The 16546-nt window shown below is 44.1% G+C and overlaps 1 protein-coding gene across 2 annotated transcripts in view; it reads left to right on the forward strand.

Annotated features, from left to right (window-relative positions):
• The window catches only part of rasal2 (RAS protein activator like 2), a 66091-nt gene that overhangs the window by 12124 nt on the left and 37421 nt on the right, over nt 1-16546 (forward strand). Inside the window, exons 2-3 of one of the 2 annotated variants that reach the window (XM_048990139.1) lie at nt 12742-12869; nt 13965-14076. In XM_048990139.1, the coding sequence (XP_048846096.1) occupies nt 12742-12869; nt 13965-14076 (240 nt within the window). The remainder of the gene's footprint in view (nt 1-12741; nt 12870-13964; nt 14077-16546) is intronic. The other variant, XM_048990140.1, reaches the window with a different exon arrangement.

A 16546-nucleotide genomic window follows, 5' to 3' on the forward strand; every position in this document is an offset into this window, starting at 1 on the left:
AAACTACCTGTTGGCAAATAGTCTCATTGTGAAGTACAGCGATTGTTTGTTGGCAGTGATTGCTGCAAAAGGTGGTGCCACAAAAATATTCAAATAAGGATACCATCTTTTTTTCCATGCCATTTTCATTTGTTCATTGATTCAGCAGTATATTTTGTGCAATTAAAAGCAAAGTCTGATTTATGTTAAATATAGAATAAACAGGATGCCATAAAACTTTCATCTGTTTCAAGTTATTCCAGAGAGAGTTTTTTCTTTTTCTTTTTTTGTGGATCGGTACCAACAAATTTGTCCACGTGTGTGTACATTTAAATTTATTTTAAAAACAATAACTCACAAACTCTTCAGCATGCAAAAATCATACACATACTGTCAGAATCCCAAGATGCCAAACTTGACAGCACTAATAGTGATATCATTGTGTAACCAAGTGCTTGTGAGTAATTATGCGTGTGTAAAAACACCCCAAAATAAGCATCTGCAATCAAAATGCACTGCTTATGCACTGCTTATATCTAATTGTATTTGTCATACAATTTGATTTCTTTGCCCTATCTCACAGCTGATATGGAGTTCCACAGTTCGCTGAAACAGTCTGACAGCTCATTTCTTATAAACAAAACATCTGTTATAGCCTGTAATAGGGCTGTCACAATCATGAAATTTTAGTTGACGATTAACTGTTATACAAATGATTGCCATTAATGATTTGTCTTTTTCTGTGCATTTTTAAGAAGTTGAACGCCTTGAGATAAACAGCTATTGTTGTCGCTGCTCATCATATCTCACCGTAACAAGATGCATAAACATGCACTCAGACACAAATGCAGGCACTATGCAGAACTTTCATAAAACATTAAACAAAGAATCCAAAACTGTAAGATCTGGCTGATATTCTGGGCTGGTAGAAATCGGACTAGGCTGGTGGGGAAGCAGCAGTTTAAATGAGCCTTACAGTAAGTAGCGGGAAAAAATACGGAATCGGGCGGGGTCATGAAAGTCTTGTGAAACACTTTGGTACAAATATGGCGCCGCCGTAAAATTTGGCATGAAGTGTACCCATGGACGAATTATGGGTTGTGTGGGCCCCTGGGAAAAACGTTCGCGAGGGCCCGCCCCCCCCACCACCAGCACCACCACCACAACCACCACAATTCAAGGGCCCTTGGCAGCCAAACGCCCTCCCTATAGGGTCAGGGGCCCTTGTAGGCAGAGGATCAAAGAATGTAGGCCCTCTAAAATAGACAAATGAAAATACATTGTTGATAAGCGTTGCACCCCAAGGGTCCCTGGGCAGCGGCCCCGCTGGCCCTGTCCGTAATCCGTCCCTGAGTGTACCCATGCGCAGACATGTGAAGTACAAATAAGACAGGTGGTACGGTTTGATTCAGAATCGGAATGAGATGATTTCATTAAACAGGTGCCAGCGAAACATTACACGGTTATCATATATATGTAATAATTGTGACAGGCCTAGCCTGTAAATAACAAAACACAGCACTCTGTTTATCAGGAACTCATTTACTTGATGTTTTCACAGTATTTATTTTTTAAATGTTTGCATATGCCTTTTTGATGTCGAGCTTCGTCAAAATGGAATATTTTCAAAATTCCACAACTTCCCATGGAAAGTTTCTGGAAATTTTCCACCCCTTTGCAACCCTAGGTGTCAGTCCATTGCAGGACACACTTACTGTAAGCAATTTAGAGTGCCTGATCAGGAGGAAACCTGTGCAGCACAGGAGGAGCATGCATGTAAACTACAATCTCACCCAGTGTGGGGACAGGACTCTCTACTGAAGTGTTGATTATTCAGTTTTAGTGGGGTGTAACACTGATTAAAATAAGACTGACTGAAATACTGCATATTGCATAGTATTGTTACATTTTTGATACATTTTTTTCCCATGGCAAAATTCCAAGCTGTTTTACTGTGTGTATGTGTTTCCTGCCAGCCAAATAATTTTCTGTGCCGTGTTGAAATACTAGTTGGTTGAACAAATCACTTTCAAGTTTTGTTTAAAGGTGGTTCTTGATATAACGTATTATTCTTAGGTCGTGTGATAAGGCATCATAACAAATTGATGTTAACCTTTAGGCCACTTAAAAAAAAAAATTGGTTCTCGTCCCCGCCCGACCCGCCGAAATGCCTCCGACCCAAATTTTTTTTTATTTTTTATTTCGTAAAAATCGCATGGAAAATGCCCAAGAATGACGAAATTTGAATTTCCCGCGCATTCCACATCGACGATTGATCCACATTGTGTAATCCTAGTCTTGGAATGGTTTCATGAACCTAAATTTGTCTCTACCTGAGATGGGCTGGTGCAAAGATTTAAATCTGGGGAAGTGATGTGGTACATGTTCTTAAGTACTTGTTTGTAGAGTTGCATTTCCTTGTTCAACCATTCAGGTTCCTGCATTTTGTAAATTCCTCGTGTTTTAACATGTTTTAATACACTTTCTTTCTAGATATACAGTGCTCAGCATAAATGAGTACACCCCACTACATTTGTCAGAAAACCTTTAGTTTCCTTTCAGAATCAACATTTTCTATGAGATACTATATTACAAAATACTCTCACAAATGTGGGCCATTGATTGCAAACAAGATTTGTTGATTTGCACACACAAAAAAGTGATTTTCCTAACAAATTCACTCAAGCCCATGTTGCAAAAATGAGTACACCCCAATTATAGTCTTAGGAGAAAAGCCACACTTAAGACTACAAAATTCTAATTAACAGGCATTCAACCACAGGTGAGTCTAATGATTCATTTAAGAGGTGTCCAGCAGACAGGTGACTATAAAAGGGCATTACTTAACAAAGAAAAGCCCTTCCCATTTCATGCTGTCAGCAATGGCTCCACATGGAAGAGAAATGTCACAAAATCTGAGAAAGGCAATCATTTCTTTACACAAAAAAGGTGAGGGCTACAAGAAGATCAGCAAAGCTTTACCTATCAGTCAAAATACTGTAGCAAAAGTGATCCAAAAATTTAAGAAAGATGGAAGTGCAACGATCTTACAGCGACGTCCAGGCCGTCCACGGAAGTTAACATCTCGAGAGGAGCGTCTGCTGATGAGAAGGGTTGAAGAAAATCGCCATGCAAGTTCACTGCAGTTAGCTAAAGTAGTAGAAAGCCAAACTGGAGTGACCGTTTCCCGTGACACCATACGGCGCACACTGCAGAGGAATGGCATGCATGGGTATCGTCCACGAAGGAAGCCTCTCCTAAAGCCCATGCACAAAAAAGCACGCCTAGAATTTGCTAGGGCCCATGCGGAAAAAGATGAAGACTACTGGGACTCTATACTCTGGAGTGATGAGACAAAAATCCCTGTTTTTGGAACTACTTGTTTCAAAACTGTATGGCGTCGTAAAGGTGAGGATTTCAAAGAGAAATGCATGGTGCCTACAGTGAAGCATGGTGGTGGCAGTGTCCTTATGTGGGGCTGCATGAGTGCTGCTGGTGTTGGGGAGCTGCATTTCATTGATGGTATCATGAACTCAACAATGTACTGCTCTATACTGAAGGAGAAGATGCTGCCATCTCTCCATGCACTTGGTCGTCGTGCACTTTTCCAACACGACAATGATCCAAAACACACATCTAAAGCTACTGTTGCATTTCTGAAGAAGAACAGGGTGAAGGTGATTGAATGGCCAAGTATGTCTCCTGATCTGAACCCAATCGAACACCTGTGGGGAATTCTGAAGCGACAAGTTGAGCATCACTCTCCATCCAGCATCCAGGCTCTAAAACAGGTTATTCTTGAAGGATGGAAAAAGATAGATGTTGCAATATGTCGCCAACTTGTTCATTCCATGCCTAGAAGACTTGGTGCTGTCCTTAAAAATCACGGCGGTCATACAAAATACTAGATGTAGTACTTTTTGTTGCGGGGTGTATTCATTTTTGCTTCAACCAATTTGAGTAAAACTGAAGATTTTGTGATCTAAGTTATATTATTAACCTTAATTTCATGTTATGGAGTTAAACAAGTGTTCAATAAAACTCAGCCTTGTGAAAATTTTGGAAGTTATTCTTTTGTTCATTGAGCTACTGATTACATTCGTACTTTTCAAAGGGGGTGTACTCATTTATGCTGAGCACTGTATATTTTAAAATCTTGGTTGTTCATTTAGAATGGGAATGACAAACAGAATATTGGTTTCAAATAGTATCATTTTTATATTCACGAATGAAACATCAGCATAAAGTATCCAAATCCATAGTTGGGAAGGCATTTATGAGACACATGGATCAAGGAATTTACATTCTTGTATTTTCTTACATTTAATGTATTTGAAACGCAACAAACGAAGAACTGAGGAGGCGTACTAAGTAGGTCTGCTCTCTTCGGTATGTATTTTCAAATATGTATTTTCTTACATATTTGAAAGTCCAAACAGTCTTTTTTTACAAAATTTGTAAAAAAAAAAAATAATTAAAAAAAATACCTCCCACCCGACCCACCCCCTCCAAAAAAAAAGGATGAGAACCAATTTTTTTTTTTTGTTTAAGTGGCCTTATCTAGTGCAGTTTATCTGATCCTGGGTTATTAGGATTTCAGACAGATCAAGTTAACACCCATCTGCTATTTTGCAATTTTAAAAAAGGACTTTCTCTCTTCTCTTATTGATGCAAATATTGGGAATCTTACTTTATTTTACTGTACAGGTATGTGAATAAGTGAATTTTCATTGGCAAGACCTAAAAACCAATAAGGTGTAGGTGGCATGAGCTATGGACCCAGATGTGTGTAGAGCCCAGCTAATGCATTCTGTGGCAGCATGGAAGGGACAGCTTGCAGGGGATGGGTGGTGCTGGTGTTGTCTGTAGCCATTTATAGAATATGGGAAGTATTGTGTATCAGCCTTGATGAACAACATCTTAAAATAAACCTGGTTCCCATTGTTTCTACCTTTCCTTCCTAGGAAATGCAGAGCTCTCTTTCAGGATGAGGTTTAACGTAGTGGGTCTGCATTTGTGGAGTGTTGGTGTGAGTCATGCAATGGGATGAATGGCTTATGAAAATTGGCCTTTTCATATGTAAGTTGAATGAATGAGGTAGTCAATCAGTTATTTCTATTTACATATAAATACTTATGGCAGGTTGTGTGTTATGCATTTTACTGTGCAATGTTATTTAAATACTGTACTGTACAAAACTCTTTGGCAACCAAAGAAAATCGTCTAAATGATATTGATGTTGGTGTAAAACTGCTGTTTTGCCTGTCACTGTTTTATTTTAGCCATTTCAACATGCTAAAATCACCCCAATATTTGCAGCAACCATCTAATAAACACATGTATCTCTTGACTCGACCTGCACACCTCGTATAGCTAATGGATATCTCATTGATATTTTAACTAATTCAATTAATTAAGTAAGCTGGTGGTGAAAATTAATAAATACATAGAATGGCTGAGGTGCCCTAGAAGAGTGGTTTGGGAACTGGAACAGTGTTCATCTAGCCATCTAAACAGATATCAATAAGTTTTTGGAGAACAGAAATGCTTTCAAACTTTAATTGTTACTCTCAGCTTGCATATGATCTAATGCTAAATTGTGTGCTTTTTGTTCTGAGCAAAAGTGCACGCACTACCCAAATAAATAGCTTTAAACATTTCATTTGACTGACTTTCGCACAATACTGTATATTTACACCTCAGAAATGGTCCTTCCTGAAAACACAGGAAGTCCCTTATCAGTTAATGTTTTTAAAAGAATTGTCTCCAAATACAATGAGTCTTAAAAACAGCAGAATCAAGTGATTGCATCCTACATGATAATTGTATTCCCGGGACTTTGGTGAATACATATGGTTTTCGCACCAGTCTGTCGCCGCCTCAGATTTTTTGGTATGTAAGACAATAACTTAACTATATAACTGATTATATATATAACTGATATAAATTTTTTTTTTACCCAGTTGTATGTGTGAGGAGCTTTTTTCACACTTTGGCGCATAGAGTGCTCCAAGATTACCAGAAAAATGGCTTTACTATGCACTCGGACACTAAGCTTACTGTAGCTGTCAGCTGTGTGTGTTCTTACCTGTTTGTGTCTAAAAAAGAGAGTGATTAGCCACGTTTAGCCATTCAAAATGTGAGTTCAGTCATTAGGAAACATAAAGTTGCTTGTTTGCCTATATTTTCTTTTTATTTTGTGGGCAAAGAATTAATAGACTCTTAAGAGAAAGAGCCAAATAAGAGAAAATAATGTTCTCAATAGCTCTCCAATTGGGCTGGTGGCGTTATGTCACTGCCGCATCACCAGCGGCACCATTTTAGGAGTGTAATGCAAACCAACAGTAATTCATCACCTTTGAAGAAACCAACAGGACGTGAAGAGGGAGAAGATGAAGCATTGTGAACTACCTAGTTTTTAGCATAAGTGCATTCACTTTCAAGTAGTTTAAAAACAAGCAAATGTTTACAGCACTGTATTTGTAATTTTAATATTCAAAAAAGGGGCGGCATGGTGGTGCAGTGGTTAGCACTGTTGCCTCTGGGACCCGGGTTCGAGTTTCCGCCTGGGTCACGTGTGCGGAGTTTGCATGTTCTCCCCATGTCGTCGTGGGGTTTCCTCCGGGTTACTCCAGTTTCCCCCCCACAGTCTAAAAACATGCTGAGGCTAATTGGAGTTACTAAATTGCCCATAGGTGTGCATTTGTGAGTGAATGGTGTGTGAGTGTGCCCTGCGATGGGCTGGCCCCCCATCCTGGGTTGTTCCCTGCTTCGTGCCCATTGCTTCCGGGATAGGCTCCGGACCCCCCGTGACCCAGTAGGATAAGCGGTTTGGAAAATGGATGGATATTCAAAAAAGCTTGCAACAGAATCATTCCTGTATAAATACAGTTAGTTTGCTTGAAGTAATCAAGCTTACAGTGTTCATTTTGGATCTTTAAATACATAACGCAGCTGGGTAGCAGCCTGAACTTTTGATCCTTTGAGTCTTTTCCAAGCAGGAATGGAGAAGAAACGTATATCAGTTCTTTTTTTTCCTGAACGGTCATGTGATCAGTTGTGACGGTCTTTGACTAACAATAGTGAACAAAGCAGAGTTACTCCAAAAATGGCGACCGTAACAAACAAAACCCAAAATGCCTTGTACTGTGACATTATTGGCACGTGATCGATTGCTCAACAGATAGAGCATTGCATTAACAACCCAGAGCTTGGGGGCTCAAAGTGTTGAAAACTTGTACCTCTTCCCTTTAATCCAGTTGTTCTCAAATTCGGTTCTCGGGACCCACTGCCCTGCTTGTTTTCCAGCTGTCCCTGCCCTACAAAGCACAGAATCTAGTCTGTAACTGCAAATGCTTATTGTTTTTGTAGTTACAGAAGTTGCTAGACTCAGAAGCCAAGGGCTGATCAACTAAATGCTAATAATTATTTAGTTTTGAAATTTGAAGAGTTTAAACTGCAACCTTACTGCTTGTAAAAGACACAAAGCAGTAGAAGAAGCACAGAAAAGTGGAAGGTGGCCTGAAAATGTTTATGAGTGTACGTAAATGTCCTGGGTATGACATTAAACTGCATCCGGCTCTGCAAGAGGTCCTCAAACTTGCAGGGATAAAATTTTGGGGGTTGGTGGAAGGATTGGCACTCCAGCCACCATAAAACAACTCACAACAGCTCAAAGTAAACAGGCATGATACCTGTCTGCTCTCCATGGGAGTAGCTCTGTTGCAGCCGTTCACAGGAAGACTGCACACACCATGAAGGGGGTGGGGGAAAGCCTTCGAGAGCTTCATCCCCGGACGAGTCGAAACCGTCGCAGAGAGCTAATAAAATCAGGCCTATTGGGGATCGGGGCTGGTGTGGTGCTGAGGCGTTGCCTGCTGCATGGCGGTAATTGGGTCCCAGTTTGAGGCAGCCCATCTCGGTAGGCGTATAGAACACATTGTCTCTCTGGCAAGATGATCTTTCTCTGCTGTTGTGAGAGCTTTGTAAACTCCACATTTTAGTAGCAACACTCTCTGAGGTACACAGACCGGGGAGTGACCAGATCTCTGTATACCTCCTTTTGCTTTGGTCAGTCTGATGGCTGCCATACTCAGGGAGTAGCTGTTACTGTAGCAGATTTGCTCCTACCAGTGGTGCCTCATGTCACTCCTTTCAACAAGCATACTATGAGACTCAAAGGCACTCCATGGGTGTAGTATGAAATATGGTGGTAGTAGTGTCATGGCGTGGGCATGTATGGCTGCCACTGGAACTGGTTCCCTTGTATTTATTGATGATGTGCCTGCTGACAAAAGCAGCAGGATGAATTCTGAAGTGTTTCGGGCAATATTATCTGCTCATATTCAGCCAAATGCTTCAGAACTCATTGGACGGTGCTTCATAGTGCAGATGGACAATGACCTGAAGCATACTGCGAAAGCAACCAAAGAGTTTTTTAAGGCAAAGAAGTGGAATATTATGCAATGGCCAAGTCAATCACCTGACCTGAATCCGATTGAGCATGTATTTCAATTGCTAAAGACAAAACTGAAGGGGAAATGCCCCAAGAACAAGCAGGAACAGAAGACAGTTGCAGTAGAGGCCTGGCAGAGCATCACTAGGGATGTAACCCAGCGTTTGATGATGCCTGTGCATTCCGGACTTCAGGCTGTAATTGACTGCAAAGGATTTGCACCCAAGTATTAAAAAGTGAAAGTTTGATTTATGATTGTTAATTTGTCCCATTACTTTTGGTCCCTTAAAAAGTGGGTGGCAGGTATACAAACTGCTGTAATTCCTACACCGTTCACCTGATTTGTATGTAAATACCCTCAAATTAAAGCTGAAAGTCTGCAGTTAAAGCACATCTTGTTCATTCCATTTCAAATCCATTGAGGTGGTGTATAGAGCCAAAAAGATTAGAATTGTGTCGATTTACCAATATTTATGGACCTGACTGTAGATGCCTGAACCACTTCAACTGGCTCCTTTCGATGCAGAGAAGCAGCAGCTGGACCCTGAAACCTTCCCAAATGTCAGAGCTTCTCATCCAAGAGGAAATTCATTTTTGCTACTTGTGTCCATGATCTCATTCTTTCGGTCACTACTCAAAGCTCATGACCATAAGTGAGGGTAGAAACACATTTGACTGGTAAATCTAAAGCTTTTCCTTCCAGCTCAGCTCCCTGTTTGCCACAACAAAATAGTCCGACGTCTGCATTACTGCCTGTCTGTAACTTGCTTCTTCCCTCACTTGTGAACAAGACCCGAGATACTTAAACCCGTCTGCTTGATGGAGAACCCCTCCCCCACCAGGAGAAGGAAATTCACCCTTTTCTGATCGAGAATAATAGCTTCAGACTTGTAGGTGTTAATCCTCATCCAGACATTCAGATGCGGAATACCCCAGGGCATGCTGCTGGTTGCAACCACTAACAGTACCATATCATCTGCAAAAAGCAAAAACACAATCCTGAGCCCCCCAGATTGGACCCCCTCTGCCCCTTGATGGTAATTATAAACTCTATCCACCGAATCTATTAACAGAATAGGTGATAAACGGCAGTCCTAGTGGAGTCCAACACCCATCGGGAAATCTGACTTGCTGCTGGTAATGCAAACCTGACTCTTGCTCCACTTCTACAGGAATCTGATGGCTCGCAACAATGAACCCCATAGTTCTGAAGCACCCACTCAGGGAGATGATTGTATGCCTTTTCCAAGTCCACAAAATGCATGTAGACTAGTTGGGCAAATACTCATAAAACCTCCAGTATCCCTTTAAGGATAAAGAGCTGGTTCAGAATATGGAGACCTGGACAGGACCTTACCCAGCACTGAAAGTAGTGTTATCCCCGTGTACTTACCATGATCGAGGTGATCACCCTTCCCATTCCAGATAGGGACAATAAGTCCCGTTTTCCAGTTAGTTAGGATGATGCCTATCTCCAAAATGGAAGCAAAGATTGCTTGCAATGCAGGGGGACAGCCTTTCCACCAGCCTGGAGAAGTTCACGCTGGGTACCACAGATCCCTGCAGCCTTCCCTACCTCAGCTGGTGCACCACCTATGCAATCTAAGTAGCCACCCAATGGGTCACAACTGCAGTGTCATCCATATGGACTGTTCCATCACCTGGCCTGACTATGACTCTCTGAGGAACAAATTCAAATATGCATAATGCTTCAGTTTCTCTGCAGGCAAGACATGGGTCATTAGACCATAGATGGTGTGTCACTTGCTCAGAGATTCCTTGATCAAATGCCTCCTTATCTGCCCTCAAACCTCTTGCACCCATCCTTCTCAGTTCCCGAAGTTGCCAACAAGCCATACACTGCGACTCCTCTTGATAATATCTAGGGTGTCCTGTGAGATGAAATCTCACCAGCAACACCAGCACAATCCTCAGCAACCTTCAGGATCAGCCATCGCACCCAAGTCTGCAAGTTCCTTACACAAATTGTGTGCAAACTCATTAGAAACAGCTTCATCTTGGAGTCTGTTCAAGTCCAGCCTCATTCTCCTAGTAGATGGTAGCCTACTGGACCTTAGCTGAATATTCAGAGTACCAAACACTGTGGTCAGAAATCATAACCTGGGCACTTTTGTAGACCTTGTAGTTTTGTAGGAGCCTTTAGCATCTGCCCATGAGAATATGATCGATCTTCACTGCATCACAAGTATTGGTGTACCAAGTCCAGCGAGGTGGTTCAGGCCTTCGGAACCTGTATTCAGTGACCCACAGGCCCTGACCTTTTGCAAAGTCAAGGAACATGCAGCCACTTTACCCATGCTTGCCAGACCTGTGGGAACTGACACAATCCTAATAGACAACCCTATCAGTGCCAGTGCACTGAAGTAGGTACCCTTCAACAACTACGCAAAGTTGCGAATAAAAAGTCTCCGTCATTAAGACATCACTCACCTCGTAGGGTATAAACTGAGACAACAGACAAGACACCCAGAGAGTGCCTTAGCCTGAGTCTCATAATATGCTCGTTGAAGTGACATTGGACACCATTAGGCGGAGTCGATCCGCCACAGCAACAGCTAACCCCAAAGTATGGTAGCTATTAGGATAACCAGACCAGTGATAGGTATACCCACTTACAGAGATCTGGCCACTTCCTGCTCTGTGAACCTTAAAGAATGCCACCAATTAAAATGGCGCAGGGGAAGATGGTCTTCATGCTGGACAGACAAGATGTTCCACGTGCTAACCTAAATGGGCCGCCTCGAATTAGGACCCAAGTGCTGCCCATTAGTGGGCAATGCTTCAGCATTACAACAGTCCTGATCCTGGCGCCATTGGCTCTCCGGCAGTTTCATCTCTTCTGGGGATGAAGCTCCTGGGGGCTTTTCCCCATCCTCTTCATCATGCTGCAGCCTTCCTGTGAGCGGCTGCAGCAGAGCTACACTGACGGAGAGCAGAAAAAGAGCCCTGTCTGCTTGGTGAAGCTGTGTCAAGTTTTTACAGTGGCTGGAGTGCCAATCCCACCACCAAATTTTTTCCTCCCTGTTGGAGAACCACTTGCAGGGCCAGATGCAGTTTGTCATATTCAGCCCTACCATCGAAGAGTTTTTCTACTACTTCAGTGACCTCAGCCCTAGTGATGGATAAGTCCCCCTTTGAGTCTTCCAGCTGGCCTTCCTCCAAGGAAGGCATATCAGTGGGATTCAGGAGGTTCTCAAAATAATCTCTCCACTGCCTGATTATATCTCCATTTGAGGTCAACAGTTCGCCATCCTTGCTGTAAACAGCATGAGTAAAGTACCTGTCAGCTGCTTCATCAAGCTTAGAAGTCCTTCCTCTTTAGCCTGGCAGTTCCGTTTAATGCTGGTGTCCACCACCAGGTTCGACAAGCACCAACACCCTAATGGCCACATTTCTACATAGCTGCCTTAGCAATGGAGTCCTGGAACATGGCCCATTCAGGCTCAATGTCCCCTGACTCATTCGGAAATGCAAGAGAGTTAAAGATCTGCCAGACAGGGTCTACTGCTAGACATTCCCAGCAAAACCTCACTCCCAGGTCTATCCGGTAACTTCCCCTGCCATCGGGTCCGGCTTATCACCATGTGGTGATCAGTTGATTGCTCAGCTCATCTTTTTATCCAAGTGTTACAAAATCAATCATTGAACTGCGGGCTAGCGTGCTCTGGTGCCAAGTGCACTTATGAACATCCTTATGTCCGAATGGTTTGTAATGAACAAACTGTGGTTAGCACAGAAGTCCAATAACTGAGCATTCGGATTCCGATCGGGCAGGCCATTCCTCCTGATCACACCCTTCTATTGGTGTTCGGCACGTATGTACAGACAGCAGTCATAGCCCCCCCGACTTTAAGTCAAAGGCAGGTGACCCTCTCATTCACCAGGGAGAACTCCAGTGTACTGGCACCGAACCTGGGGGCTATAAGTAGACCCACACCTGATCAGCGCCTGTCACCATTTGCTTGTCACGTCAATATCTCAAAAAGCATTTGGCAGCTCTCTTCCAAACTTCGCCAGAGGGCTTGTATGGGTGCCACATTGGAAGTTTGAAAAAACTCAATAACCATTTTATGGATCTATCTTAATGGTAACAAGTGTCATACAGTGTTTCTTCAATTTGGGGCAATCTGTCTCGTTTCCTCATCCATGCAAGCCTTTGTATTCTCTGAAGGCCAGGCAATACAACAAAACTTGCAATTACTTTTTAAGAAAGACCTCAGTGCTTTGATAAATACAATTTCTGTTTGGTTCTTTTGTTCTAAAAAATGCTGTCTCTCATTGTCCAGGTGTGAAGGGTCCTCCCACCCACCGGCTGTCTTGTGGGCAGTCTCCCAGTTCATTGACCAGAATATGGAAGGAGAAGGTCTGCCTTCTCACTGACAGTCAGTTTATCCTGGTGAGCATGGAAGAAGAGGTGAGATGCTGAGTTAGCTAGTAGTGTATATCTCTCGTTCCAACATGCTAGTTTTTTTATCCCAGTTCTGTTATGTGGTGTTTGCTGAAAAATCCATTTATCAGTTTATATACTGTTGCCATGACGGTTAACACTGCTCCAGCTGATTATTAGTGATGTCTTGTGGCACTCAAAGTTGGGTCTCCTTGTTTAAAGTGGAGCAGTGTTTTCCATAAAAACCCACGTGTCAGTCCACTAGCGTGCATCCATCAAAGCCATGTGTCTTCCCCAAACTCTAAACCTCACCCCTAAACTCTAAGCTTGTTGTCTGCCTTGCTTGATTGGCATCAAGTACTAATGTTTTCAGGTTTTGTCATGCGTTCCGAGGAACACAGTGAAACTCTTATGCTACATTTGCAGGGTGCAGCATCAGGGAACAGGACAGACAGTAGTGCAATATAATATGACAAGACCAGTCAAGACCACTCATCAAAATGCCTCGATATTTATCACAACAGCTTAATATTCATCTGTTTGTTAACCCTTAGAACCCGGCAAATGCAAAATGTGTTAATTTTCACAGCCATTAATCTCAGCCTCGTAACTTTGGATAGGTATAACACATAGACATGATTCACATATCTTTGTAATCGAGAAAACTTACTTGATTTGACTTAATGATTTGCATTAAAATATTCCAGAGTAATCCAGTGCACAATTTGGCATATATTTTAAACATTTTCCATGAAATAGCACCCCTAATAATTCATAAATCATCAATATTATTCACATTAGATGGAAAACAGAGGACATATTTGCTTTCGTGATGATCCATGCACTACCCTTTAAGGGGGGAAAAAATAAAATTTTCTCTTGGGTAAGTGCTTGGAAATACTGCTGTCATTTTTCATAGACAAAATTGCTCCTGTAAACAGCTTTATAAATGGGTAAAATGCCCATTTTGTTAGGGAAAAGAGAGTGGCTAAGTACAGAATAGTATTAAAACGTTTCCATTTTATTGAGAAATGTTTGTATTTACATAGAACTTCAGAGAATGAATTGACTGAACTTTGATCTAGTTCTATTTCTCCTTGCATTATTTTCTACCCGTGACAGATGCTCATGGGGAGTCATACAGCGTCCAGCAATCGAATTTTGAGACGAACCATCAGTGTGCCATCTGAGGGACAGCTGCAAGACTACATCCCAGCAAAACCCCTAAACCTGGGTACGTCACTGCCCTGCTGCTACTGCGATTTTACAAGTACTGGGTTTCATATACAGGGAGTCTCTATGGTGTCTTTCATTTGGATTCAGTATGAAATAGGATGAATATTGGTTATATGATAAAAGGTATAAACTGGGACAGTTTTGTTTTATTCTTATATCTTTATGCCTTTGTGGTCTATTAATTTATGTTCAGTTGTTTATTTTTCAATGATACTTTTGTTTTAATATTTATAATTAGGATTTTTTTTTTTTTTATAATTTAACAATTTTCATTTAATACAGAAAAACACAATCTCTTTTCCATTTCACACCCTAAAGCCCACAACCAGTCCCCTCTACTTGTATACAACCAAGGTTAGTCACCTATATAATATATTATACAATGGTTAGTTCCGACAAAAAATATGGAGGAGAGGTGTTCTATGAGTGCCATTATCAGAGCATTACCGCACTCGGACATCTCACATTAGATGGTTCATTTTGCTTTATAGGTGTATGTAAAACCCACTAAACTAAGCACTCAGGAGTCAGCGATTCCCCCTGGATTAGACAAATCTCGGCAAAACATCTAAAGCTTTCTGTGACTTTTTGTTATAGGAACATAAAAAATCACCCCCAGAAACCCTGATTGGTCTACTTAGAATATATATGCGGAGTGTCAGGGTGCGGGTTAAATGGGCGAGCAGGAAGCAGGGAAAGACCAGGCAGGCAGGCAGGATCTTCGGGGAAACGTGGGTTTATTAACGGGAGACACAGGGCAAGCAGGAAGCGGGAAAGGCGACAAACTGACATCAACTAACATTAATGACAGACATTGGACAGGGCATGACGCAGACCGATAAAGAAAAGACGGGGCGAAATTACAAGGAACTGCTGGGCATGATTTGGGGAAGCACACATGGATAATCAGGGGGGCGTGGCACACACACGAGGACCATACGAGCCGGGCATGACAGAACCCCCCCCCCCCCCCCAAAGGCGCGCACTCTGGGCACGCTTCAGGGGAGGTGACGGAGACAAGACTGGGAATACGGGACCTGGAAGACAAGAACAGACCTGTTAACGGGGTACAGGGAACAGAACTGAAACACAGAACAGGCACTGGGACGGGAAGTAGGACAAGAGCTGGCACAGGACGGGAAACGCGGACAGACAGACAAAGAAGGGAGACACTGAGGGAACAGGCGGGACGAAAGGGCGATAGGAGGAAACAGAGGAGGAACACAGATGGGAGGAAACAGAGGAGGAACAAAGACAGGAAAGGCCGACAGGCGACAGGCAGCAATCGGAGGGGCCGCAGGCGACCGGGAGGCCGGAGCAGGAGGGGACCTCGGAGGGGCTGAGGGGGCAGGGCGAGGGACAGGCAAAGGCGACGAGGAGGAAGTCGGAGCACCAGGACAGGTGATGAGGGAGCTGAAGGGGACACAGGTGAAGGCAAAGAAGGAGGGGGAGCCGTAGCAGGCGACGGCAATGCCACAGCCGGCCTAGTCAACGTCTTCCGACGTGCTGGAGTGGGGGAACCCGCAGGCGACCGACGAGGAGTCGGAGGCGGGACAGAGGCAGGACGACGAGGTTTCGGAGGGGGACCTGCAGGCGACCGTTGACCTGGAGTCCCAGGACCCATAGGTGCCCCCCAAGCCCTGGCCAAGGCGAGCGAGTGCGAGCCAGGGGGCAGGGCGGGTGGGACCCTAACCCTGCGCCTGTGTCCTCTCCCCTTCTGGGACACAGATATGTGGGGATCAGGCCGGGGTCGACCTCGCCGTTGCGAGGGAGGGGAAGACACTTGGGAGATCCCCGGGGGGTCTCATTCAAGCTTGTCTACCTCCAAGGAGGGAGGAGCGGTGGTCGGGCTTTTTGGGACCTCCTCGGGGACTGGAGCTGGAAGGACTGGAGTCACAGGGGTTGCAGTCACAGGTGCAGGCAGAGGGGCCTCGGGCATAGCGGCTGCAGCAGGTGGTGGAAGTGGAGGCAGCGCCTTGGGCGTAGCGGCTGCAGCAGGCGGGTCATTCACCGGTGAGACAGGCAGGTCCCATGCAGGCGAGATGGGCATGGCCCCTTTAAGAGTCCCTTACTGCGCTGGCCCCTTTGTTGGCCAGCCATGCTGGCCGGTAGAAGTACTGTTCCAGGGGCAGCGGTAGCTCCGCAGCGGCTAGGCATGTTCACAGGAAGGGGGAAGCTGCCCGTGAAGGCAGCCTAGCGGTGGTGGTGACGTCGGAGGGGATTGGGCGTGCTTCCCGATATCCGGCAGGGAGAGAAGTGGGGACCAGCATGCGTGCCACCAGGAAGATCGTCGGGGCGTTCGCCGGCTTCCTTCTCTTCCTCCCCCGGCACACGGTCTGGGAGGGAGGCTGCGCACTGTCTGACAGGATGGACGGCGGGAGGACAGCCCCTGCGACGCGCAGCACAACCCACCGCTCCGTCCTGCGTTGGGCCAGCTGCCGGAAGTTTTCGCGCACCTCCTCCTCTCT

The sequence above is a fragment of the Brienomyrus brachyistius genome, chromosome 21, assembly GCF_023856365.1.
Source record: "Brienomyrus brachyistius isolate T26 chromosome 21, BBRACH_0.4, whole genome shotgun sequence".
NCBI lineage: Eukaryota > Metazoa > Chordata > Actinopteri > Osteoglossiformes > Mormyridae > Brienomyrus > Brienomyrus brachyistius.